The 27,688-nt window shown below is 40.4% G+C and overlaps 1 protein-coding gene across 3 annotated transcripts in view; it reads right to left on the reverse strand.

Moving 5' to 3' along the window:
- NFKB1 (nuclear factor kappa B subunit 1) overlaps positions 1–27,688 on the reverse strand; it is a 120,107-nt gene that overhangs the window by 9,947 nt on the left and 82,472 nt on the right. For 2 of the 3 annotated variants that reach the window (XM_047855575.1, XM_047855574.1), the window contains exons 10-19: positions 25,847–25,938; positions 23,587–23,725; positions 16,217–16,360; positions 14,796–14,885; positions 12,867–13,052; positions 11,584–11,725; positions 8,021–8,135; positions 2,550–2,751; positions 1,922–2,091; positions 1,483–1,585 (exon numbers count right to left, since the gene is read on the reverse strand). In XM_047855575.1, coding sequence (XP_047711531.1) covers positions 1,483–1,585; positions 1,922–2,091; positions 2,550–2,751; positions 8,021–8,135; positions 11,584–11,725; positions 12,867–13,052; positions 14,796–14,885; positions 16,217–16,360; positions 23,587–23,725; positions 25,847–25,938 — 1,383 coding nt within the window. The remainder of the gene's footprint in view (positions 1–1,482; positions 1,586–1,921; positions 2,092–2,549; positions 2,752–8,020; positions 8,136–11,583; positions 11,726–12,866; positions 13,053–14,795; positions 14,886–16,216; positions 16,361–23,586; positions 23,726–25,846; positions 25,939–27,688) is intronic. The other variant, XM_047855576.1, reaches the window with a different exon arrangement.

Here is a 27,688-nt window from a genome sequence, read left to right on the forward strand (position 1 = left end):
CCGACTGCGCCACCCAGGCGCCCTTCATGCTGTTTCTTAGTTCTTCCTCCCAGGCCTGGCCTGATCTTGAAGGCAGGGAATGCCACGTGACCATGGAAACAGTGGAGGAACTAAGAGGAACAATGTACGGGCTGGAGAAGGCTGGAGGAGCTGAACTATATCTCTCCTCCTTAAGTGACCTTCTTCAGGACTTTGAGCTCAGGACTAGGATTTGCATCTGAGTTCCTTCATTTATATAGTGGAGAAACCGCTACTTGCTACTCCTTTCGTGGGATACTGAGAATTCAAGGGAAAGCATTTTTGAAAGGCTTATAGCTTCTTGTCTGAAGGCATTTCTTAGTTATAATCAGTGACTACCCAAACTATGCATACATAACTGCAATCAGAGTGTCTTGCTCAAGAGAAAGTTCAACTTGACAAAGGCTAAGAAGAGGCTATTGTTTCTTTGGATACGATTTTGTTTACTAGAAAAATGTGGGGCTCTCAAATAAAAAGTTTGCACATCTTCCTGGACTCAATTTTGAAAGAAGGTACTTACTTCACTCTGTTTTCTTAAATTTATGAAACATTTACTTCCCAAAAAGGTTTTAATAACCTCTAAAGTAAATCAGATATGCCAGAGAAGGTCTGAGATACTAATTCCATTAAACGTTTGTTGAGGTCTAAATATACAAGGCAAGAGAGACTCAAGGGTGAGCAGCGATAATTTTCTATACTTCACAGGACTAGAGAAGTGAATGGAGTAACACCTGCAAATCCTTGAGCAAAGTAGGAGAGAGAAACAGAGTAGAGAGAATAGGGTCTGAAGGTTCAGACGACGAAGTGTGATTCACAGGTATGCCACGTACTGGGACCCTGGGACTGGTACCCACAGGTCTCTCCAGTCTGCCTCCTTGGCTGTGAGATGGCAAAAATAATAATGGTACTTACCTCAAAAGGTTATTGCAGATTAAATGAGACCATGCGTGTGACATGCCTGGTACACAGTAAGGTCAATAAAGGCTAGCCATTTCTAGTGCCTCGCATATGAGGTCGTACTCAATACGCGACCCATTTGTTTTTTCCTATTATTTCAACTTCTAAGAGACCTCTGTTGCCAAAGGAAATTTTAAAATTATGTCATATACCAGTAAACTTTTTTCTGCAGACTTCTGACAATGTCTGAGGCTGGTACTGCTCAGAGTTCTTTAAGGAATCAAATTCAACTTTTAAGAAGATCTCCTGTCGTGGGAGTCAACCTAAACCACGAACACCCAAAACAAACAGATGAAGTAGAGAGTAAAGATTGACATGCCCATCAGGATGAAGCCCAGGATTGCTAGTCCAAAGAGCATCATGACGGCAGTTAAAGCGAGATTTGTATTTACTCATGCCTTTTCAGCAGCAGCTCTGTGGCTTAAAGAAGATGACATGGCTGCTGAATTGGGGTTGGGTTTGCACTCCTGATAGCGTTTTCCATTACTAACCACCAGGCCGCCTTACCTGCTGCTTTGAGAAGAGCCGCCAGCCTGGTGGACCCTCTCCCGGCTGCTATGTGCAGGGGTGTGGTTCCATCATATGTGGTACTGTCTACATAGGCATCACCCTAAAATCCAGCCAACACAGGAAAGAGTTAGTGGAAGGTTCTCTCACGGTTTAGTCCCCACCTTCTCCTGTCAGCATGACCCTTAGGTCATGTCAATAGGTCATATTACTAGCCCAGTTGCTATTTGGGGCAGACTCTGTCACTGAAAACATCTCCAATTAGAGATACTGGGCAGATGGTGTCAGGAATGCCCGAAGCTGCTACTCTGGAGCCTTGAGTAGATAATAAACAGAGGTACTGTAAGGAGAAAACCTGTTACTGACATCATTCCTTGAAAAGATGGTCTCAATTCCCTCTTGGGAATTGAATGCCAAGGCAAATACGTGTGTCCTTTACCTCCAGGAGCAGACAGCCAGCAAGGGAGATGTTGTCACGCTCCACAGCCAGGTGCAGCGCCGAGCGCCCCGACTTCCTCTCCTGGGCGTTGACGTCGGCCCCGGCGGCCACCAGCAGCAACAGGCACGCCATACTGTTGCTCATCACAGCTATGTGAATGGCGGTTAGACCTGCAGCCCAAGCACAGGGACAGTCATGGAGCTGGAAGGCTGCGCACAAGATGGCAAAACTGGACCCTATGGAAGGAATGCTGTCAAGTTTCAGCACGCCTCGTGTCTCTACTCCACACGGCCTTAAAAGGTGCTGTAAGTCTGTTGTTCTGCATGTAAACCCGCAGTCTGCTGGTATGTTCTCAGGAGAAACAGAGCAAATAAACAATCTCTGGATAAATGATGCTTTCTATGCTCAGGTCTCTGCTTTTTCCTCCTACTAACTATTCCAAATCATCTTTAAAGAAATTAGCTAGCTATGGCGAGCAACAGAAATTCTCACAAGAGATGACGAACTCCAGGTGTCTAAGGAAAGCATTTTGGGGTGCAAATCAAATTACACACACTTATCAAATAGCTACCAATGGTTTAGAGAGCAGACAGAGAAGGTTATACCATAATGTGTGTTTGTCACTTACCTTCCCTATTAGGGTGGTCGATAAGTAGTGCTGCCTTTTTGTGCTTGAGTAAAACACTGAGAATTTTATCTTGTCCTTCTTTGGCAGCTAGGTGCAAAACAGAGTTACCCAAGCGGTCCAGGAGGCTCAGGTCGGCCCCGGCCTTCAGCAAGTCCTCCACCACAGCCTCCTGCTTGGTGATCACGGCCAAGTGCAAAGGTGTCTGGCAAGTGGAGAAGGGGCAGGAGATACACTGGTCAGTGGCAAGCACCTGAACCCATGGGCTTGGTAGCTGCCACTACAATAGGTGGAGTCATCCCTCGGGGCCATTTCCCATTGCCAGATTAACGCCTCCCTACCGCAAATGTTCCATATCCTGTGCTAATGGAGTGTGTATGCTGGACTGCTATTGAGCCATGCAATAATTAAGATTATTTTTATATTTAAAATTCTTAACAGCTTTCTTTTTCTCATTACAGCCCGCTGATTGTTAATATGTGAATTCTTCTAATAATAAGTTTAAATTTATTGAATTTCTAGTAGGAATCTATCTTCAGCTGATAATTCTGTATGTTAACAAATCAAAGCAAGGCTACAAGTTTACTGAAGAAGTTGAAATGAACTACTCAATAGAAACCGATTAACAAAGGTGCCATGATTCTACATTAACATGGAAAATGAGTTTGCTAAGTTAAAAAATATTTTTCCATGGACTGGCTCCATGAGGCAAATCAATAGAACTCTGGCACCTCCATTTTAATAACAGGTGTCAAAGGGTTCTAAATGTCTTTTTTTAAATTAATTAATCTATTTTGAGAAAGTGAGAGCATGACCGGGGGAGGGGCGGAGACAGAGGGGGACAGAGGATCCGAAGCGGGCTGTGCTGACAGCACAGAGTCCGATATGGGGCTCGAACCCATGAACTTCGAGATCATGACTTGAGCTGAAGTCGGACAGATGCTTAACCGACTGAGCCACCCAGGCGCCACACAATTCTAAATGTCTTCACCAGGACAATAGAACTATCTCACTAAGAGGGCTCAGATGAACAAGCAAGCGGAAGTGCCAGCACCTAATAGGTGCATGAACAGCCATCTGACTTAACTCTGCCCACGAAGTAGTGCCTCGGCGAATGCAAATGAGATGTTTTGCAAACTGAGTGTTTTCAAAATGAGCAAGACAAACACAATCAGGAAAGTATCTTTCAAAGAACTGAGGTCACCGACAGAGAACGGCAGTATATTTTTAAACAAATCAGTCTATTTCACAGAAGTCTGTGAAATCCAGTCTGTCTAGTGACAACTTGCCTAAACTTTTCTCCCTCAGTAAGCGATCACTGGCCACAGCAGCGACAGCAGGTGAGCCACAGCACTCTGGCTGCAGGACGACCACAGCACAGGAGATGCTGAAAGACGCTCCCGTGGCCGTGTCTCAGTTACAGTGATGATCTCATACAACACAAACAAGACAGGCTATTCGGCCAAATTACCATTCTCTTTTATGTTTTTCATCTTTTACAGCTTGAAATAGAATGATGTCCTCAAAACTTTAGATACTGTAGCCAAGAGCCTTCTTCTCAAAAAATAAATATGTTAAAAAAAAAGCGCCTGCATTTATTAATCTAAAATGCTATTTGGGGGAGATGAAAAAAGTCTGAAAGAGAATGAGACTGTAAAAAAGATCTGAAATTACAAAATATTATACCATTCAGAAATCAGCAATTATCTCTAGATTTAATACGATTTTTTTCATGTTACACAAATTCTGTTACCATGATAAGCTTTTTTTTTTAAGTTCTCTCCTACAGTACCACCAATTTTTCAATTTCTTTTTTTTTTTTTTTTTTATTTATTTATTATTTTTGGGACAGAGAGAGACAGAGCATGAACGGGGAGGGGCAGAGAGAGAGGGAGACACAGAATCGGAAACAGGCTCCAGGCTCCGAGCCATCAGCCCAGAGCCTGACGCGGGGCTCGAACTCCCGGACCGCGAGATCGTGACCTGGCTGAAGTCGGACGCTTAACCGACTGCGCCACCCAGGTGCCCCTCAATTTCTTAATTTCTATGAGATTTCAGGATGCAGATCTTTAACCCCAGAATTACAGAATGTAGTGTGGATTGCATGTGAGAGTATACTAAAATGTCTATATATTTCAAGTATATATGTTTATGTAGCCAATATATGGAAAAGTACTTACAAGTTGGGAGACTTGTATATTGCCAGGGAGGGCAACTTTTGAGTTTCTAGTATATTTCCTTATGTACCATTTAAAGAACCATGAACATATATTATATTTATAAAAATTAAAAATATAAAAGAAAAAAAACCCACATGCACAAAACCCCCCACTAATGTTACATGGGAATGTATGCAAACAAAACAATCCATATCAAACACATTAGAGTGGTTGTCTATGGTCAGGGGGAGAAGAAGAGGAAGGGTTTAAAGGCAACAGATTTCAGAAATGTTTTCAGAAGACTCTTAACTCTATACACTTGGATTATTTTGAGTGTATCTCTAGAGAGTGGGTGGGGAGAGCGATCTGATCATGACAGATGGTCACAGAAATGTACTAAGATTAGTGAATGGTATTTTGGGAGGTTGTCTAAGACAATTGCCAAATAATCCAAATTACTTAGAGAACTCTATAATTTTTCCATCAAGAACAGTTAACAGAGAAACTTTACAAAGATAAATGCAGCCAACTTTTAGCCTTTTCTAGTTCTCAGAGCAAAGTTGCGATTGGTATATGTTTGAGCCATACAAGGCATACCAGGGGATCCAGAATCCTTGCCCATAAATGAGAGCAGTGGTAAGTTGGGGGAAAAATGGACTTATGGTCTCCTGAGAGTCCCTGTATCAGAAGGCGTGGAAGTGTCAAGGGTGGTGGTTTTGAGATTTGTGTGTGTGTAGCCTACTGGAGAGAGTCTCCATATATGTAACCAAATGATACAGTAAGGAGGTTAGCACATAATAAATCACAACTACTAATCCTGCTGTGTGGTGTCCTTTGCAGAGCCTATTTATAAACAGAAAAACAAGTAATTCCTTGAATCTGACCTACAGGCAGTGACGTTAAGCAGTCTTTGAGAGGAGGACCGAGAAGTGACAGTGTCCCGTTCCCAGTTTTATTTGTAAACTGGTGATGGTTGGGAGGAACAATCCGTCCTAAAGCCCGAGAGAATCAAGCTTTACGGGCCAGATGACTCTCCAAACACCAACAGCCCCCAAGATGGTATGAGAATCTGAAGACATCCTTTAAATGTCTACCTAAAATTAGAATTCACTTTCATTGCTTTATATTCTGAGTCAGTGAGGAATCCCCAACTTCATTCTTCCTTTGACATTAAGCATTACAGCCAGGGAAGGAGCCTAAAGCCTTACATCAAATGGGAAACTTACTTCCCTTCTCAGGAAACACCTATGCACAGATAAAAATCTAGTGACAGCCACCATGTAAACATTTTAGTTCTTTTGCTTTGAAGAAATAAAAATGATGCACAACACCTGCTTTAACAATTGAGAACGGGAACAGGTACTTTACTGTGCAATTAACTGCACATGATTGTTGTCCACATTTTTAGAGTGACAGATATGCCTGGACCAGCACACCATCCAGGCCAGCAAGGGCTGGGAAGTCACTTTGGGTGCAGTGAAGGGAGGGAGAAAATGGGAAAGATGAGAAGGGGCCAGACCAGGAGACTGGGACCAAAGCCAGGTGGGCTGGGGCAAAGGCAAGCTAAGAGGAGACTGTGCTCCTGGGCAGGAAATGGAACAGCCCTGGTGGTAGTGTGCCCCTTAACCAGAGAGACCGGCTCCGACGCCAGCATCCAGGCTTTGGTTCCGCCAAGCAGAAGTTTCGATCTCTGCATGTGCCTATCAGGCAGCCTCACGGGGTCCCAGCTACCTTCTCTCTGCCATATCTGCAGACTTCTGTACCAGGGTTCCTCGAGTTGCTTTTGAGCCCACTGAATTCCTGTTCAAACCTGATCTGGGCAAAACTCTGGTGTTCCCTGTTTTCCTCAACTTGAGATGTCTTTCTGTTTTTGAAAGACACTTTCTCCTCAACCAACCTTTTTATCTTTCCGTATTGATTTCAGCACTTTGATACACACTTAATCTAGATGTTGTAAAAATGTGTTTTAGCAGACGTCAAAATTCTTATAAATTACTGGCTTTCCAACTTAATATTTTTGCAGTTGTATTTTTCTTGACAAATATGTATTACTCTAGGTTTCTCTGTACTGCATATTTGAAAGCTGCTAAGAGAGTAAATCTTAAAAGTTCTGATTGCAAGAAAAACAAATTTGTAACTATGGGTGGTGATGGATGATAAACTTATTTTGGTGACCATTTTGTGATTTATGCAAATATCAAATCGCTATATACCTTAAACTAATACAATGCTATATGTCAGTTATATTTCAGTTAAAAAAAGAGAGAAGAAAAACAGGTGCTCAACATCACTCATCAGGGAGATGCAAATCAAAACTACAATGAGATATCACCTCACACCAGTCAGAAAGGCTAAAATCAAAAACATAAGAAACAAGTGTTGGTGAGGATATGGAGAAAAAGGCACACTCTTGCACTGTTGGTGGGAATGCAAACTGTTGCACCCACTGTGGAAAACAGTATGGAGAATCCTCAAAAAATTAAAAATAAAACTACCCTAAAACCCAGTAATTGCACTATTGGGTACCTACTCCCAAAATACAAAAACACTAATTCAAAGGGATACATGCACCCCTATATTTATAACAGCATTGTTTACAATGGCCAAACTATGCAAACAGCCCAAGTGTCCATCAACAGATGAATGGGTAAAGGAGATGTGACACACACACACACACACACACACACACACACACACACACGAATATTATTCATCCATAAAAAAGAATGAAATCTTGCCATTTGCAACAACATGGATGGAGCTAGAGAGTATAATGCTAAGTGAAATAAGTCAGAGAAAGACAAATACCATATGATCTCATTCATATGTAGAATTTAAGAAACAAAACAAACAAGCAAAAGGGGGAAGAAAAGTGAGGAGCAAACCAAGAAACAGGCTCAACTACAGAGAACAAACTAATGATTACCAGATGGGAAGTGGGTGGGGGGATGGGGAAAACAGGGGATGGGGATTAAAGAGTATACTTAGTATAATGAAAAAAAACACAACAAATTAAGAAAAGAAAAAAAAAATGGATCAACTCTGACAGATTTCTAAAGTGTAAACTTTGTCTTCCCCCAGCATGAGTGGGGGATTTCTATCGTGGAGTGATTACTATTACATTCATAGGTTAAAGGATCCTAAATCATAAATAATATTCCCAAGTAATGGGCTTTTAGGATATAACTTATACAACAATGCACTGTATTTTCGCTACTGTTAACATTATTAGAAATAATACATATACACATGCACACGCACATGTGCAAACACGCACCAACGGTGAAGTTTTCTTCAGTTCGTGTTTCTGCTTACCTGGTAGAGATCATTTCTCATATTGATAATGTCATCAGAAATCAAGCCAGACGTGACTTCTAGTAGATCCCTCACAAGCTGGGCATGAAGATGGATGATTGCTAAGTGTAAGACACTGGAAAAAAAAAAGTGGCAATAATCAGCTGAAGTGTTAGTGAAAAAAAAAAAGATTTCCAAGAAACGATCAGACTTGCAGACTGAACCTGGCTCTCATACTTAAGTTTTATTTGGGCCCCAAATGCCTTGAATATGAGGTGGGGATGTTCTGTTGCTTATCCAGGCAGCTACACTCATTTACCATGCTTGCCTGGCCTCTAGGGGCATTTTGGTTTGACCCTTTGAGGTGTAAAGGGATCTGGGCCTTGAGGCAGAGAGGCCTAAGTTCAAATCCCAACTCTGTCTCCCTGCAGTGGTTTTGGTGCATTTTCTCCTCTAGCCTCTTCCTGGCTTCCCTTTACATACAGATCATGTATGGAAAATGCCCAGCACTTGGAACTATTCAGAAAAATGTAGTTACTTCACCTAGCCTTGCCAGCCTCCTCTAAAACACAGTGTGGTGTCTTTTTAAAGATCTTTCCAGACCCCAGGAGGGGAGGATAGGGTCAGGCTTTTAACTACTGGGAGAAGATTCTTGAGGCAAATTTCTGAAGGAACAATGTGATTATATTTCTCCCTTGCAAATATTCCCTCTGCCTGGAATGGTTTTGCTCCTCTTCTCTGCCTAGACAATGCCTACTCCATCCTTCACATTCCAGTTCAAACCTCACCTCCTCTCCGAACTTCCTAGGCGGACCACACTGTCTCCACTCAAGTTCACTGCTTGTTATGCAACTGTAGTTTTTCGTATGCCTTTCTCCCTCTCTGACCTGTGACCTCAGGGCTGGTTCTCCCTGGGTCAGCCTCAAGCCCTGGCACACAATTTAGGCACTAAAATTTAGGCACACAATTTAAGCACTAGGATCTTATGCTAATGAGGTCGAAAATATTGGCAGGTGCCAAGCATCACTCCTAGGGACACAATGTTTTAATTGTTAAAACAACTTCCTATTAAAATTAATTTGAAATGATGCGACACTAACAACAATAAAAGTTGTTTAGAGCTTCTATTTGCCACACCATCATAAGCAGTTGACATACGTGATCTTATTTAATCACAACAAGAAGCCCTGTGAGGTAGGTTAACATTATCCTCATTTTTCAGATGATGAAACTTGGACTTGTAGGTATAAGAGAACTCAAGTCAGGTCATATAACTAGTGAGTGGTGAAGCTGGGAGGCCAGCCCAGGTCCACCTGGCTCCAAAGTCATCTCTTAATCCCTTAAGCCACCCTGCTGAGGGGGCACATGGGCACTGCGCTGTGGAGTCACAGATGGACACCTAAGATAATGAATATTCCAAAGTATGGACAGATTGTGATACAGAGCACACTCAAAGTATCGCATGGTGGCAGGACAGCTGGGATTTGAGGCAGAGCCTCGATTTTCTCCAAATGAAAAATATTCGGTGTCACTTTATTCAGACCTCTTTCTTAGCAAGAGCAAGCGTAACATTTTACTAGGGATTAACATTGGCACAGGAGGGCCTGAAAAACTAACTTCTGACTTCATTACTTGAGAGAGCAAATGATGTCAAGGTGTCACTACTGACTCTTGAAACGTGAGACTGGAAGAAGACTTCTAAAAAGGGCTTCAAGTCTGATGCAGCCATGACGCATACGTACCAAGAAAAAGGTCATACTTCAAAACTGCCTAGAAATTTCCATGCGCAGCTCAGCATTTCATAGCAGAAGTACATTCTCTCTCCCCCTTAAATCCTCACACCCTCATGGGAATTTCCCCAACACCAGAAGTTCTTTTCTTTTCTTTTCTTTTCTTCATTGTGTATGCTGTGATGACTAATGGTTACAGGATTCAGATTATTAGCTGAGCGTGACGAGTTCAATGAAAACGAGACCTGAGCTGTGAGGACCAATGGTTTTCCTTTGTCGGCATTCTTATGAGGGCTCCTCTTTGGTCTCTCCACATGGCTCGTCTCTGCCCTCTATCTGTGGCAAGCCCCGAGACACTGCTTGCAGGAGGAGTATGTTTGTGGTCCTAGGAGGGGACTCTAAGTATTCATGTTCTGCTGGGTGGGGAAGGTCACCTCCTTGTTCCCTCCATATGTGTCCTTACACATGCGTGGTGTATGGTATATGATGGGAAGGTTGTGGAAAAGATTTCGGGGCGTATGCATTCAAGTGGGTGCATTGAGGGGAATGCGTGCATCTTCCCCTCAATGCACCCACTTGAATGCATGTGCCCCGAAATCTTTTCCACAACCTTCCCTTCATATACCAGCAGCCCTTCCTAGCTTCTATGTGCTCATCTTTCTCAGGCTCATCAATGCAGCAGGTCCCTGAAAATATCACTTGAAACCCTGTTGTTCTATCTTGGTTAACTGCTTTCTCTTGTGGTTCCATGTTATTGAGTGCTAATTGGATTCTTTAACCCTGTAAAAGCATTCTGCTGTTCGCAGCATCGCATGAGGAAGGCTGTACCGGTTCCTCTCATACTGTATAACAAGGCCAGTGGTTATACCACATCCTTGGTTACGTTGCAAGGAATGAGAACAAAGGTCTCTGTTTGAAACCCTGAGGTTGGCACTTTCCTAAAGTGTTTGATTCAGTTTTTTAACTGAGGTTGAAAACATAGCACTCAGGAACTCCTCTACAGAAAAGTGTTTCTCAGTGTTGACACTATTTTAGGAAAGTTTTAGATAAGGCCCTTGACTCGAATATGAGGGCTGTTGTCTCTTGTTATTCTCACCGGCTTTTGAGATCATTTTGGAGTCTCGATGCGAGGACTCCGAGAACTGTTTTAGAAAGAAGCCAGGTGCTTTGCAAATATAAGCTCAGTAACAGCAGAAACGGAGGCATGCTGAGTGGAATGTTGGACTCCCACACAGCATGGGTTATGGCTGTCACAGGAGTCTGATCCAGTCCCAGACTGGTAACCAGTAGCAGAGGCAGTAGGGAAGGAACCAATGACTGGGAAAGAATGACAATGATCTCTCACTTGTTTTGTTACTGTTGTTGTTGTGCTGTCTTTACTGGGCTTTTTCTTGAGACTACTACCAGGAGAACTGTGCAGCCGGGGTAACCAGTGCTTTAGGAATTTGGTTGGACCACATTTATTGTCATCTCATTTTGGTAAATAAAGCAGATGTTATTAACCCAATAAATAAATACCTGTTTGTTAAATTTTATTCCAAATGTTATCCCAATAAATAAAACAAGGTTTTTGAAAACGTACCATTCCCCGCACATATCTTATCCTTCTTGCCCAGCCTGATGTACTCTTAGATGAGGGCTTAAATGTTCTAACGTCCAACAGGTGGGAACCACAGGACCGGAGAAGCAAATTATGGATTCAACCTCACTGACACAGGACTGTCCGTGACAGTCTTCCAGTTACAGGACCCAATACCTTTAAACAATTCTTTTTATCCCTAGCCAGTATGCATACGATGATTTTTTCACTTCCTTACCCTAAAACAACCTTTGTTTGCAAAAGTCCTGACTTACCTGTCCCCATTCTCATCCTGCACTGCAGTGAGATGGCGCTGAACAGCCAGCAGCATCTTCACATCTCCTGTCACTGCGTAGTCAAAAAGGGCATTGGCATGCCGCTTGGCCAGCTGCATAGCCTTCTCTAGGAAGAGGTTATCTGCAAGGCAATGAGCACAATCACAGTGGAGTTTCCTATACTTGCTCTACGGGTATGGCATGCCTGGGGCCAAAACCATCAACACCAGTGTTCTGATACCTCGACACACATCGTTTTAGTTGCATCTGCTCCTTTCGGTGCTCCTGGGTTGCGTTCGTTAGCAAAAGCACAATTGCACGTTGGCTTACTGACAAATACAGAGGCTGATCTGAAAACTCTGTCTGTGGTTTGTTAGGGGAAAGAAACTTAGATAGGTCTGTTATTTCAGGGGGAACAATCAGTCTCCAAATAATGTTGATTGGCTTGACTATACTGTAAATAATCAATCTCTTGATGAAATAATCCTTCATTGGAGTCTTAAACCACTGTCTCGTTAGGCAAAGTGTCAAAAACCACAGTCTCTGCCACAGACAGACTTTCCCTAAGCCATCCGTGTTCTTGTGAAGTTTGCTTCAAGGTCAGGAAAAGGCAAATTTGGACCTGAGGGTCAAAACCAGTATGTGGCCTGTTTTTATACGGTCCCCTACCTAACCATGCTTTGTATGTTTTTAAAGTGGTATTTAAAAAAAAAAGAATATGTGATAGAGACCATAAGAGGCCACTAAGCTGAAATATTTGCTCTCTTTCCCTTCTCTTTTCTCTACTGAGTACTGGTTCAAATTACGTGCAAAGTGCACTGTCCCCCTTAATCCTAATTGTTCAAAGAGGGAATCAAGCTAAAAGGAAAAGTTCTCATTTTCAGGCAAAGTTCTACTTCAGTGTGATGGTCCAACTACGGTCTAGAGGAAGAAGACTATTGAAGTTATGGGAACTTCTCTATTATCTGTGGTGGAAATGAATTAGATTATCTCCCACGATATCCTAAAACTGCATAATTATGACTGGAGAATGCATATGCATATTCTGGTACTTTATTCAGAGATAACACAGGGAAAATGGAAATTTCAGTGTGAATTAAATGCTCTGACACATGCTTTTCAAGAGGCATACAGGACTCTGAAGAGCACACCAAACAAGATATTGATATATCATTTTTAGATTAACAGAAAATAAACCGGTCTTCTGACAATAGCTTCTATACCTGGAACCAACCTATCCCCTCACCAGTCAATACAATGCAATCACATGTGTACTCACTTACCCTGAAACCTAGAATTCTCTTCCTTTACTCCTACTGTATACGTCAGGGTAACTTCATCTTCGCCAGTGCCAGACTCCTTATCTTGTTCTGTGGGTTCAGTTACTTTCCCAGAGAGGTTCACTGCGTCTCTGTCCACACTCTTGCTGCAACCCTCAGGGTCATTTTTAGATGGGGAGTCTATGGTTCCTAAGATAAAAGCAGAAACATCAGATTTTTCTCACTAAATTCCATTAAGTGATAATTCCCTGTTTCAGCAAAGGTCAGATAAAAGATAGGCAAGTTTACTGCAAAGGGAAAAGAAAAACAGTAATTTGAAATTCCTTTTAAAACACTCATATCATAGGTAACCTGTTTTGGAGCTATTTTAAACTCTCACGTCTAAAAGACACATTTTTACGGAGTTATATGTGACATATTCCATTAGTTTCAGGTGTACAATATAATGATTTGATATTTGTATATATTGTCAAATGATCACCACAGTAAGTCGAGTTACCATTAGTCAGCGCACATAGTTACAATTTTTTTGTGATAAGAACTTTCAAGATCTTAAAAAAAATTTCATATACACTTTTAAAAACTTACATTTCATTCTGTTTATTTGTAAAGGAGAAAAATGAAATAAAGCTCTTCTGTGAATTGTAGGGAAGTGGAATTTTTAAAGTTTAAATAGAAACAGAGGAGTTATGGGGTGCGTGGGTGGCTCAGTCAGTTAAGCTTCCAACTTCAGCTCAGGTCATGATCACACAGTTTGTGAGTTCGAGCCCTGCATTAGGTTCTGCACTGAGAGCTCAGAGCCTGGAGCCTGCTTCAGATTCTCTGTCTCCCTCTCTCTGCCCCTCCCCCACTCATGCTCTGTCTCTCAAAAATAAATAAATGTTAAAAAATTTTTTTTAAATAACATATAATAACAATAAAAAAAGAAACAGGAGTTATGGGGTGCCTGGGTAACTCAGTCAGTTAAACACCCAACTCTTGATTTCAGCTCAGGTCATGATCTCATGGTTGAAAGATCGAGCCCCATGTGGGGCTCCTCACTGAGCCTAGAGCCTCTCTCTCTCTCTCTCTCTCTCTCTCTCTCTCTCTCTCTCAAAACACCCCAAACAAACAGGAATTATTTTTTTCCTAATGCTAATTAACCAAGCAAGTTGTTAAGACATAATATCAAGTCACATTCTGTAGTGTGGGAGTTACTTGGTAAGCCATTTCTGTGCTCTTTCCAGTCTGACCATATTATCTGGGAGGTACTATGTAAGCACCTATGTTTTGTGAGCAGAGCTGGTTCAAATCCAGGTTCTGCCAATAACAGATATGTGTCTTCAGTGAGTGAATGAACCTTTCTGAACGTTGGTGTCCTCTGTCCATAAAATGGAGGCATTACTATTTTCCTTAGAGCAATCATGAGGATGACAGTTAAAACATGTAGAAATAGCACCTGACATCAAACAGGCATTCAATACATGGGAAGACTTTATTGTATTATTGCTTCAATGGGTACACTAGAATGGACATGTAATACAAGCTACGAACACAGCATGTGACAACTGCACATGAAGCGATGCATTTGAGGGGAAAGGCCGTCCCTATAAAACTCAAAATGTCTTCAAAAGTGTAGCATTTGAGAAGAAAACAGGAGAGGACAGTTAAGTTTGGTGACTTTTTTAGTCAAGTGTCTCCATATGTCCCTTTTTAATGCTCTTTTCTTCCCCTTGTTCATGTCACTTAAGAAGTAAATATATAAGTAGAAACATAAGATTGGGAATAGAATTTATATTTGCCACAGGAAATAACATTTTTTTATGCAAAAGTATCTTCTCAGTTTACCTGCATTTATCAAATTTTTTCAAGATGACAACGTGATGAGTAATAATATAAAACTTTTAATTTTTTATTCTTTTTTCACTATTGGAAAAAAACTGTATTACTTACCATGTTTCATCCCGGCATTAGATTTAGTGGTTCCAGGATGGAAGGTAATTCCACCGTATGTAGGGAATCCATAGTGGGGGAAGCCATACCCTGAAATGGCAAGCAAAACAAATGAAACCTCATGATGGTTGTGTGTGTGTGTGTGTGTGTGTGTGTGTGTGTGTGTATGTGCTTTATGAAGAGTCAGCAAAGTTTAGTGTCCTTCCCTCAGGTGAGCACAGGCTTTGGTGTGGGAGGGCAGAGTGCCCGACATGGTGCTGCCATTGTAGGTTAGTAAGACACATTGTGGGGATCATGGATGATCAGAATTCCACTTGGACCAAGTTAACATTTTGGCAACTCAGACAATGCCCAGGCCTGGGGCAGCATGGAGGAGTTCACGCTGGAGAAAGTCTCCCACTGTTGTGTGGGAGTGCTCACCACCCAAACTCAGACTTGCTGACACAGAGGGCCTTGAAATAATGTCTGGCAGGAAAAACTGAACCAAACAAAATACAAACTACCGAGTCCTCAAGGAAACATGACCACACTGTGCATGCTCATGCATTTTTGGTGGAAGCATAAAAAGTCGTACGTAAAATTAGAGGTCATACTCTCTGACATTGTAATTTTACTTCAAAGAATCTAATTTACAAAAACAGTCTGGAATAAAAGAAAAACAACGTGGACAAAGGAGATCAGTAAAAACAATAAAAAACAGGAAACGCATTCAAGTAAGTAATACTATGGAATATTCACTTGGTGAAATATGAGTCATTAAAATGATCCTTAAGAAATTATGCTTACATAATATTTATATTACCACGGAGGAAATGCTTATGTTAACCCATTAGGGAAAAGTAGCATATATGACTCCATATACACAATCATTTATGATAATAAATAACTAACGTAGGTAAATAGATTAAATACAATGCATTATGAGGATTGTAGCTGTACTCATGAAAATGCAAAAAATATCTACTGTGACGTTTGCACAGAATAAAATTAGAAGAAGTTAACCTTCGATGGCAGGATTTTATGTGTCTTCAGATATTCTACAATGCTAGTATATATAACATGAAATCTTTTTAATGTTGCCAAAGAAAACCAAGACAAGTATAGAAGCAAAGAAGGAAGGAAGGGAGGGAAGGAGGAAGAAAGGAAGAAAATATACCAAAACGTGAATAGACACGTTCTTCATATAACTGAACTTGAGTGACTGTTTTTCTTCTTAGAGTTTTTGGTATTATCTACATATTGCCAAATGAACATGCATTTCTTTGAAAAAAATACACTTATTAAAATTTTAATTAATTTCCTATGTCACACTCAGTAACGTCACAGCCACTCAACCCACAGACCATCTGGGAAATCTAGGGAAAGACAATTCTAGCTTCTCCAACGGGAAAAGCTTTAGAAAGAGGAGACTCAATTCGTACCTGGACCCGTACCTCCGGCACCCCCTCCTCCACCGCCACTGCCAAACATGCCTCCACCTCCAGCTCCAGCACCACTACCGCCGCCGAAACTATCAGAGAAATTAGGCATGAGCTTCTGCCGTTTCCTCTGCACTTCCTCTTTATCTGTAGTTAAAGGAAGAGAAACCAAAGGAGAAAAGACTGATTCAATTCCACAACTAGCCACAGAAAGAATATTGATTCTGATGGTATTTTTAAACATCTTAAAGGGAAACAGAAATCACCCAAGGAGGAAGAGATGCCAAATTTCAAGAAGCATTATATTTATTCCAATGGCTATGAAGACGGAGAACCAGCCTCAGAGAGACCACAGAACAGTACACACCCAAATCCTCTCTACAGTTAAGAAACAACAGTTTCTGAAGTCCCCAGTGTCATTCAAATTAGCGAAAGACTAGACTTCCCATCAATTATTAAGATACTAGAGATACCGGAGAAGAAAAACAATATTGAGCATTTTCATTTAGTCATACAAACCACTATTACCAACCAACTAACATTTGTAATGCATCTACTGTGAGCTAAGTGCTAAGGAGAAAGAGAAGAATGAACAAGGTCTTTGCTGTCAAGAACCCTCCAATACAACTGAAAGGTTGTGGGGGAAAGAGTTGGGAGAGATAGCATCATAAAGCTCTCTAAGTTAAATTTATGGTTGCAAAGCAGTGTTCCAGGGGGTCAAAGGAGAACTTCCAGGAAGTACCTATGGGCTGGAAAATTCAGGAAAAGCTTTCCAGAATCCACTTTATATCAGGAGAGGGCAATGGGAGGATGAGCTGGAAATGGGATGTAGAGGCAAAATAATGAAGGAGAGAATGCGCACTGTGTGCTTATGGATCAGTCTAGCTGAAGTGAGAGTTTAGCATAAGAAAGTCTTGAGAAGTGGGGCTGACTGGAACCACACTGTCGGGCTCCTGGATTGTGAACCCAAGGGGTTTACAAGCAGGAGGGCCACCGGATGTTTCTGAACTGGGGGATGATGTGTACAGCGTGCTAGTTTAAGAAGATTCATCTGCCACTGGTGTGTAGGACAAAACAAAGAGTCAAAGTGAGAGGCAGAGACGGTGCAAATGGAAGGGAATGGGGCTGTTCCTTAGTGGTCACCGTGATAATACAAATGGGTGGACCCCAGGAATGCAATGAAAGAGGGATTGGTAGTCATTGGTGACTGAGGAGATACAGGAGGCCGAAAGTCTAAAGACTTGACTTAAAACACAGTGATGCCCTCTGAGATTTTTGGCTGTCCAGGTCTAGATGCCATTTACACTCTCATTCCTCATTCCTCGTGTCGTTGTAGTTTTTCTTTTGCTTCTCACTATCTGTTCTCCCCAGCCCACTGCCATTGTGGTCCATTATTGAGCTCTTGTTTCTTCTTTCTGTTTCCCTTTCTCTTCTCTCATTTTCCTATCATGTATTTTTTTTTTTCCCCTTCTCTCTTTTGGACTGAAAGGGTGATGTAAAATTTCTGTTTAAATAAACAGGCAATGTGGTATTCTTTTTTTTTTTTTTCAATCAGCAGCCTGATACTTAACAATTGTCCTATTTCCAATTCTTCAATGTTAGTTTTGGCCATTGCTTATGTCCAGAAAGATCTCTACTTATTTCTAATGTTGTCGTTATTTCGGCCATCTCAGGGCTTGAAAGAATGCTTTTACTGATTATTGCAGTCACCTGAGCACAGCTGGAAGACTGAAACATGGAAAAGTAGGATAGCAAAGTACCCTTAAAATAATCCTTTAAAAATGGATCATGTCCAGACTTGTTAGGAAGAAAGCCAATGTGGGTCAACTTTGAAGAGAATGTGCTTCTACTAGAAAGCGTTGGCCTCAAAGTAGAGAAACTTTACAAATTTCCTTTTCAAAGGTTTTGAACAGATTTATAAAAATTTTCCATCAGTTGTACTATAACCAACTAATAGTCATACTTATTACTCATCCTATAAACTGGGGATCTCACATAGAATATTAGTTCATTAGAAATATGAAACACAAGAGGGAAGCAGACAACTTATTCATCTTCAGGAGTACATGTTATCTGCTGACGTGTTCTACCAAAGAGATCATTTGGTACTCGCTATGTACTTTTTCTGTTTTATAAAACAGAGATGTTCAATGGTTTTATTTTACTGTAAAATGGTAATTTTTCAGTCACTTTAAAAATACTAACTATTATACATCCATTAAGATTTCAGCAACAAGAAACTGATACAGAATATTTCATTATGACAAGTTTTTAAATAAAAGAACCAGCCTGAATTTCCCCAGAATTGAACATGGAGATAGTCTCATCACATTCATGTATCCCTGTGGTCTGCCTTTGACAGTGGCAGCATGGGTTGTACTATGAAACATCAACCTATTCTAGAAGGGACCTAAGTGGTCCCTCCTTTTACAGAAGACGAAACAAAAGCTAGGATGATTAAGGGACTTGTCAGAGGTCAGGGCAGAGTGAAGATGAGATTCAAAGCCAGTGAGCTTTCCATTCTATTAGACTGCCATTCTTTGGGAAACACTCCAAAATGTCTTTGCTTCCTTTAATAATTGGTGATTGCAGATAAGAGTCTAGTTCACAAATGTAGATAAACTTTTAGTATCCACCTCGTTTTGATATGTGTATGCCTTCAAAAGTACCTCATTCACGTTTTTTGGGGTTCTAGTGTGCTAGTAAAAGATGTCTGCGTCTATCCTAAGCATTCCTTTCATAATTTAAAGATTATGATTCCGTTTCTTCTGATTCTCCACCTTTTCAGACTGAAAAATCACATGGTCTTTTTTTGCCGTTCATATAGCAGTTCCTCAACTATCTTCTTCCTTTGCCAATTGTCCCTCTCTCGATTATTTAATTTGTCTTCCCTAAGCCCAACCATGTCCATGACATTTTCATGAGGTACTAGGTCAATAACTATATCAGATGTCAAGTTCTGGAATAGATGGTTCTGTACAATGAAAGGAATATGTTATATCTCTTTGTCTGATGTCCTCCTTGATGGCACCCAACAAATTAACAGCCTTTGGGATAAGGATGGCAAGTTGGTTGGTCAGTCAATAAGTCAGCTCCCATATTATAAGAGCCAAGATATGGAAGCAGCTCAAGAGTGTATCAATTGATGAGTGGATAAAGAAAATGTGATATATATATCATATATATATATATATATGTGTGTGTGTGTGTGTGTGTGTGTGTGTGTGGCATAAAAAAAATAAGATCTTGCTATTTACAATGACATGGATGGAGCTACAGAGTATTATGCTAAGCAAAACAAGTCAGTCAGAGAAAGACAAATACCATATGATTTCACTCATTTGTGGAATTTAAGAAACAAAACAAATGAACAAAGAAAAAAGAGACAAACAAAAAACCAGACCCTTAAATATAAAGAACAAACTGGTGGTTACCAGGAGACTGGTGGGGGATGGGTGAAACTGGTAAAGGGGATCAAAAGTATACTTACCATGACAAGCACTGAGTAATGTATAAAATTACTGAATCACTATGTTGTACACCTAAAGCTAATATAGCACTGTGTATTAACTAACTGGAATTAAAATTAAAACTTAAAAAAAAAGCCAGCTCTCAGATATATCTCAGCATCTCCTATATGACATCTACTAAGGGACTCCTGGCTGGTTCGGTTGGCAGTGCATGCAGCTCTTGATCTCAGAGTGGTGAGTTCAAGCCCTACATGGGCATTGAGACTACTTAAAACAAAATAAAATATATGACATATAATGTTCTAGATGTTGGAAATGTACTAATGAACATGAAAGACCAAATCTATGAACTAAATAATATTCTTCCTATTGGAGGGTAGAAGAAGACAATAGATACCTAAATTCATTGATAGGACAATTTTGCTTACTGATAAAAATAATGAACTACACAAAATTGACACAGGGAATGACTGCAGGGGCTGGGGCAGTGGAAGGTGTGTTCAATGACCTCTGAGAAATGTACACAAAGATTCCCTGGGTTGTATAGTTTTAATTCATTTTCATACACTTACTCTTATATTATTTTTAAACAAATTTTTTTAATGTTTATTTATTTCTGAGACAGAGAGATACACAGCATGAGTGAGGGAGGAGCAGAAAGAGAGGGAGAAACAGAATCAGAAGCAGGCTCCAGGCTCTGAGCTGTCAGCACAGAGCCCAACGCGGGGCTTGAACTCACAAACTATGAGATCATGACCTGAGCCGAAGTTGGTCTCTCAACCAACTGAGCGACCCAGGTGCCCCCACTTACTCTTATATTAAATGGCCTGTTACTTCTCTCTCTCTTTTTAAAAAAATATTTATTTTTGAGAGAGTGAGAGAGAGAGAGCAGGGGAGGGGCAGAGAGAGAGAGAGAGTCCCAAGCAGGCTCCACGCTGTTAGCACAGAGCCTGATGTGGGGCTTGAACTCATGAACTGTGAGATCATGACCTGAGCTGAAATCAAGAGTTGGATATTAAACTGACTGAGTCACCCAGGCTCCCCGGCCCACTACTTTTCTGGTTATATGTCTGGTGTGATTATTTCTCCTTGTGATGATTTCATTTTGGGATTTACAATCCAGAAAGTTTTACTGACCAAGGTAATTTGTTACCTTCAATAAAATCTCACAATGTATAAATATATGTCACAATAGATGGTGGCCATTCTTTCTGTGGAGCTCAACTTCTAACTCTTATTTTTCCAGATGATTCTTCTTACTTGTTTGTATTACATGGAGCTTTTAGTCAATGACAGCCTGGAAGTGCTTGAAGCATACAGGTAGGAATTTGAACTTTCAGGAGACCCCATTCTCTAACCTGAGCATCTGACAGATCCTATTATGAATGAACACCTGAACATGCCCTTGCTGTATCTCACTCTTTTGATGGACAAATACCACTGGAAAAGGTAGACTGGCAGCCTAGAAACCAAGCTCAGCTTTGAATGTTTCTCGATGCATACATGTGTAGGTAATCTGGGTATCCTTTTTAAACATAATTCTCTGTGTTGAAAAAAATGGACATTATGTTAAGACATATTTTAGGAGAAGAAATTAATTTTTTCCCTCAGAAAGTCCAAAAATTTCTCTCCTGTGTCTATTTAAAAAAGTGTGTTTAATCAAAAGCAGTGATTTTCATCTTTATGCAGACTGAAGCATTTGGAAGACCTCAGGTTGTCGCTGGGTGGGGAAGTGAGGGCAGGTGGGCTGGCTCCCCGCCTCCACTGTAGTTATTTATTTATTTATTTATTTATTTATTTATTTAATTAATTTTGTTAATGCTTTTTTTTTATTTTGAGAGAGAAAGAGAGTAAGAGAGAGACAGTAAGTGGAGAAGGGGCAGAGACAGAGGGAGAGAGAGAATCCCAAGCAGCCTCCAAGCTGCCAGCGCAAACCCTGACATGGGGCTCGGACTCATGAACTGTGAGACCATGACCTGAACTGAAATCGAGAGTCAGATGCTCAACCAACCGAGCCACCCAGGCAACCCTCTCCACTTCCACTTTAACCAGAGCCTGTCAGGTGTATGCACTGGGATTTTGCATGAAATCTTATGTGGACTGGGGGGAAAAAAGGCTCTTTTGTTGATAATGTTTTCACACCACAGTAATGGAATGCTGTGAATCGGGACCATCAGTAAACAGGTCACGATCTCTGAAAAGAAACAAGAACTCATGGAATCATCTTCTAAATGCTCCCACCACAACATGAGTTACAGGCAAAGAAGCCCTCTTCAAGGATCACACAACACATGTTGCTACCACAGGATCCAACACTCATGTGGATCATCACTGCAGCACCTTTGTGGCTTCAGACATCAGCCAGGACCTGGGTGCTCTGTGACGATCATTTCATTGACCTCCCACTATGGTCTCACTTCCCTCTAATCCAGGGGTTTCTGATTTTGTTTGTGCCATAACCCCTTTTTCAGTCTTGTGAAGTGTTACGGATCTTTTCTTAGAATCGTACCTATCAATATGTAAAATTACAAAAAAAGCTGATTATATTAAAATCCATTTCTATCCTTGGACCTCCTGGGGTCAGTGGACTCCAGGTTAAGAAATATCTTTGAGCAATTTTCCCATTTAGGGGCCTATTAAATACACTCAATGCTGAATTTCCCACCCTGCCCTGTTGAGTTCCAGTCCTGCCTTTTGATTGGCTTATTAGGAATTTTCCAGAGGAACCAAAAATGCAACATGTTTTAAACTGAGCTCCCTCTCTGTCCACTCAAATGTACTTTTGCTCCCTGTATTCTTTCACCAACTCAACCACATAACAACCTTCCTAGGCTGGGATTCCTAGAACCATCTATGACTCCTGAATTTCTCCTTCACCTCCTACCTCAACCAGCATCTGGGGCTTAACGCCACTGTCTCCTTGCATTCCTTACACTAATACCTTTAGGAACCTCCCCACTTCTCACTTGGATTCTTGCATTACTCTTCAGACTCTTCATCTGCTGCTCAGACAGTTCCCTCAGTGTCCATATAAGGAAGTCAGAGCCATCATTCCAAACCCAAATAGGCCTGGTAATTCCGTTATCCAGATCAATCAGAATTCTTCAGCTGCCAATCACAGCACTTCTGAGCCTGGCCTTGGCCTTCCTTACCTGTCTTGGTCTTCAGTGGTCCATCTCCATGCCCAAAAGGCTCACTTCTCTCTGAACTAACATTAATTGTTCAGCTCCTCAAGTTTCCAAGCCTAGGAAACACTTTCCTTCCTTGTTTCTCACCTAACTATTGAAATACACCCCCAGGTTGAAGGACCTTGAAGAAGCCTACTTCTTGGTGGCTTCTATAGAATTAAGGGTCCTCTCTCTTTGGCATTCTCATAGGTGTTTGTAGATACTTCCCTTTTGGAGCTTATCAAAATCATAAATCACATTATAAATATGTAAGGAGACTATCTCCCCTTCTCAGGGTATCTTTTGTGAGGAAAAGAATGGTGCTTTATTAATTTTTATGGTTCTGCACTGCATGGTGGCTGAGTATCCTGTTTTATCGTCTGAGGCCAGATGATGGAGGGGCTGAATCTCCTGAACAGCAAGCCTTATCATAAGGTCCATCTCAACTGCCCAAACCCCGAGATCCTCAATAAATGACAGATTCTCAGATTCAAAGACAAATTCTCAACTGTCTAAATCTCATATAAGCTTGGTAAAAATAAGATTATTTTGAAAGGCTGGACTCAATTCCATGACCCCAAAATAGTATATTACTTCTCTCTTCTCTAAAAATAAGTACCATGGGCCCAGGGGCAAGTTCTTAGGAAGCCATTCAAAGGAAGTGAACAACTAATCTCTTCTAATCAGCTTTGTCCTTTTATGGGAACAGTCACAAGAATGTAAGTAACCCAATTACCTTTGATTTCAGGGTAGTAGAGAAAAGGTTTGGGTTCGCTAGTTTCCAAATCAGATTTCCTCCGAAGTTGGACAAACACGGAAGCCGGTTTTGTGATGTTGACATCTTTATATTTTGGCGTTTTGAAGACGATGGCAAACTGCAGGATACAAAGACCCAAACATTAGGGTAGGCCTACATTTTGTTTTTCCAGAATGCTACTCATTAAACGTATTAATAATTATGTTTAATTAAACTAAAAAATACAGCATCCTAGAGAAAGTTACAAACTCAGAATTCTATACCCATACATTGTGACTAAATTGCCACTGTGAATTAAAAAGAGACTATGCTAGGGGGGCCTGGGTGGCTTAGTCGGTTAGGCGTCCAACTTCAGCCCAGGTCACGATCTCACGGTCTGTGAGTTCGAGCCCCGCGTCGGGCTCTGGGCTGATGGCTCAGAGCCTGGAGCCTGTTTCCGATTCTGTGTCTCCCTCTCTCTCTGCCCCTCCCCCATTCATGCTCTGTCTCTCTCTGTCTCAAAAATAAAATAAAACGTTAAAAAAAATTTAAAATGAGACTATGCTAATATTTTGCAAATCTTTATTTTTATTTGTCTAATATTTTAAATGTCTTCCAGTTGAAAATAATCATATGAGTAAAATGCATTGCATACACCTCCTTCTTCTCTTCTAAATCAGCCTTAAAGTGCTCCAAAATTATTTACAAGGCAACATCAGAAAGACTGGTTGTCGAAAGAGAGAGTGAAGAATGTGCTACTACAATGAGCCCACAGGTTGGCTGATGAGAAGAGGAAGCTAAATCCTGTAGAGACATCCTAACAGGGTCCGTGTATTTTGAAGGGAGGATGGCCAATGCTCTAGGGATAGAGGGTATTCTGTAACACCTCTAAGACAACCTCTTCATTAATTTCTGTCAGTGCCACAATAGTTAGGCAATATTACAGTTTCTTGTTTGATTTTTTTTTTTTTCACTATGTGGTGTATTCACAAGGTTCAAGATTTTGTAAAATACAGAAAGGTATACAATGGCATATAGTGAAAATTATCCTTGCCAACTCCCATCCCCCATCTAGGTGGTCCCCACTGTGTGCCTGTCCCCAGAGGTAAACACAGTGAAATTATTAATTTTTTTTGTATTCTTCCATAGTTTCCTTATGCATATGCAAACGTGAACATTCAAACTTTCTGACATCGCTTGGTTTTATATCTTTAAAAAATTTTTAATGTTGTATGTTTGAGGTTTTTTCCATATTCAGAGATTACACATTCTCTTTAATAACTGCGTAATAGTTCATCACACAGACACACCATAATTTATTTACTGGCCACTTATTGGTGGACATTTGGATTGTTTCCAATTTTGTGTGTGTGAAAATAGTATTTCTCAATCACTCAGAGTGATGGAGACGGGGATATAGCATTTCTATCTCTTAGTCATACACTTAGTTGTCACTGGGAAATCTTGATTTATCATGATGATATCAGCCTATAGAAGACTCTTCCTTTCAATACTTTTCATTAGAAAACCTTTTCAAAAGTGTTGTCATAATTACTCTGGTAGAACACCGTAATGGACTGATTGTGTTCCCTCAGAACTCGTATTTTGAAGCCTTAACCCCTACTGTGGCATTATTTGGGGAAATGGCTTTTATGGGAATAATTAATGTTAAATGAGATCATGAGGGTTGGGTTGTGATTGGATAGGATTAGTGTTCCTATAGAAAGAGACACCAGAGAGCTTACTCTCTCTCTCTCTCTCTCTCTCTTTCTGTCATGTGGGGACAGAGCCAGAGGCAGCTGTCTGCAAGCCAGGAGGAGAGAGCTTTAAAAAACCAATAACCAACCCTGTTGGGCCTTGATCTGGGACTTCTAACCTCCAGAACTGTGATGAAATAAATTTCTGTTGTTTAATACACCTAATCTATGGTATGTTGTTATGGCAGTCTGAGCAGTCTAATACAAAAACTTAAAATATTTCCACTAATAGACCCAAGGGCCACTGCCTTAATGGTTAGGTGATCAGACACCCAAATGAAATGTCTTGACATGGTTTCAGAGCCAATGGACTAAGGCTTTGCTCATAATTCTATGGTAGGTGACTTTTCTGGAAGACCTGCAAGAGTCTTAAAAATAGTACTCTTTTATGAAAGTTAAATAAGTATGATTTTTCCTTTTTCATATATGGAAATTAAGTACTGAATTTCAATGAGACAGAAAATGCAAAATCATCATCATCAGCATTATCATCATCCACTTACTTGTCTATGAACATCTGTGGGAGAAAAATCTCCAAATCCTTCCCAGATTCCACCATTTTCCTCCTCTTCATAAAATCGAATTTGGATGTCATCTGCAAACAGTCACATTCAGGTGTTTAATTTCACATAATAATATTTCACAACATGCTAAACTTTCAGCTGGTTCAAGATTTTACCTACAATGTACTTAAACATTTAAAAAAGTAGTTACTAAGAAATAGACTTTTAAATCATTTGAAATTTTCAAAATTACTGAAATTTTCTTTATTAGTTACCATAGTAATGGACCCTGAGTTTCATTTACATTGAGAGAATACTAGATTTACCCATTCAGTCTGACTTTTCTCTTAATCAGTCTTTGCCTTTCTCACTTCTCCATCACTAACCCAAATCATTCCTGAGGAACATGAAAGATATTGAGGAATATCAGAACCCCAAAAGGTGGTTCAAACTCCATATAGATCTACATAATAATATTTAACTTACATGAAGTTAACTGCATGGCAAACACTAATTTAAGTGAATTATATGTATACATTAACTGACTTAACCCCCACAATAACTTTGAAATGCAGGTGTACTATTAATATCCTCATTTTGCAGAAGAGAAACTGGAGTGCAAAGAGATTAAGTAACTCATCCAAGGTTGAACAGCTAGTACGGAGAAGCCAGAATTTGAACACAGACTCCATCCAGGCTCACGATCATTCTACTATGCTGCTTCCCTATAATACTTTATCAGTCCACATTGAGAAGTTGTTACAAATATTATATTGGTCAAGTCCCTTTGGATTAGACTGCCTAAATTTCACACTTGCATCATGGACTCTACTTTTGCAGAAATATGACAATATAACTCAGATTGACATCTCTCTGGATTCACTTCCCATTTTATAGGAGGGACTGCACTACTGACTTATGAAAACTAAGTTCATATTTATATTTAAATAGAATTTTAGGGATGCCCAGGTGGCTCAGTCAGTTAAGCATCCAACTCTTGATTTTGGTTCAGGTCATGATCTCATGGTCTTGTGAGCCTGGGCATGGAGCCTGCTTAGGATTCTCTCTCTCTCCTTCTCCTTCTGTCCTTTCACTGATCATACTCTCTCTCTCTCTCTCTCTCTCTCTCTCTCAAACAAAAAAACAAAACCAAAAACACCCACAGAATTTTAGAAATGTTGGGGTTGGAGGTGGATAAAACATCTCACTATCTCCTGGTTGATTCCCTTTCTTTCAGGTAGGACTCCCTTAAATCTAGTTACTAAGATGCTTTAAGATAGGCAGCTATAACACTTCTTTTAATAAGAGATGTAATGTAATGATAATGATTAAGAATCACATTTACAAATAAAGGTACTCAGATTGTGTTTACTCACTGTATGCACACCAAGAATTTGGAAATGCATATTACTTGGATACAATGGGTTAAAAGACTAATACCAGGATATGCACAGAAAGTGTAAACATTTTTTGGATAAAGATATATGCCTTTACCTTACAATCTGATCCCATTTTTTCTGACTTTTTAACCTCAGGCCATTTGCCTCAAATGAGAATTTTCTTTTTTTAAAGTCATCCTTCTTTTATTTAGGAGCTATATTTTTGGTTACGCACTCCTTACTTTGAAAATGCTCATCATTTTGTAGTGGGTAGATCTTTATTACACTAGACATTCTATCACTGTATTTTAAAAATGAGTTGTTTGAGAAAACAACACAATCTCCTTCAGCTTTTGCTAATTTATATATCTTGTATCATAGCTAATGAAACGTAAATGCCAAGAATGTTTTCTGAAAGTGAAAATTCTGAGACACATGCTCTGAGAATTTCCCCACGGTTCCT

The sequence above is a fragment of the Prionailurus viverrinus genome, chromosome B1, assembly GCF_022837055.1.
Source record: "Prionailurus viverrinus isolate Anna chromosome B1, UM_Priviv_1.0, whole genome shotgun sequence".
Taxonomy (NCBI): domain Eukaryota; kingdom Metazoa; phylum Chordata; class Mammalia; order Carnivora; family Felidae; genus Prionailurus; species Prionailurus viverrinus.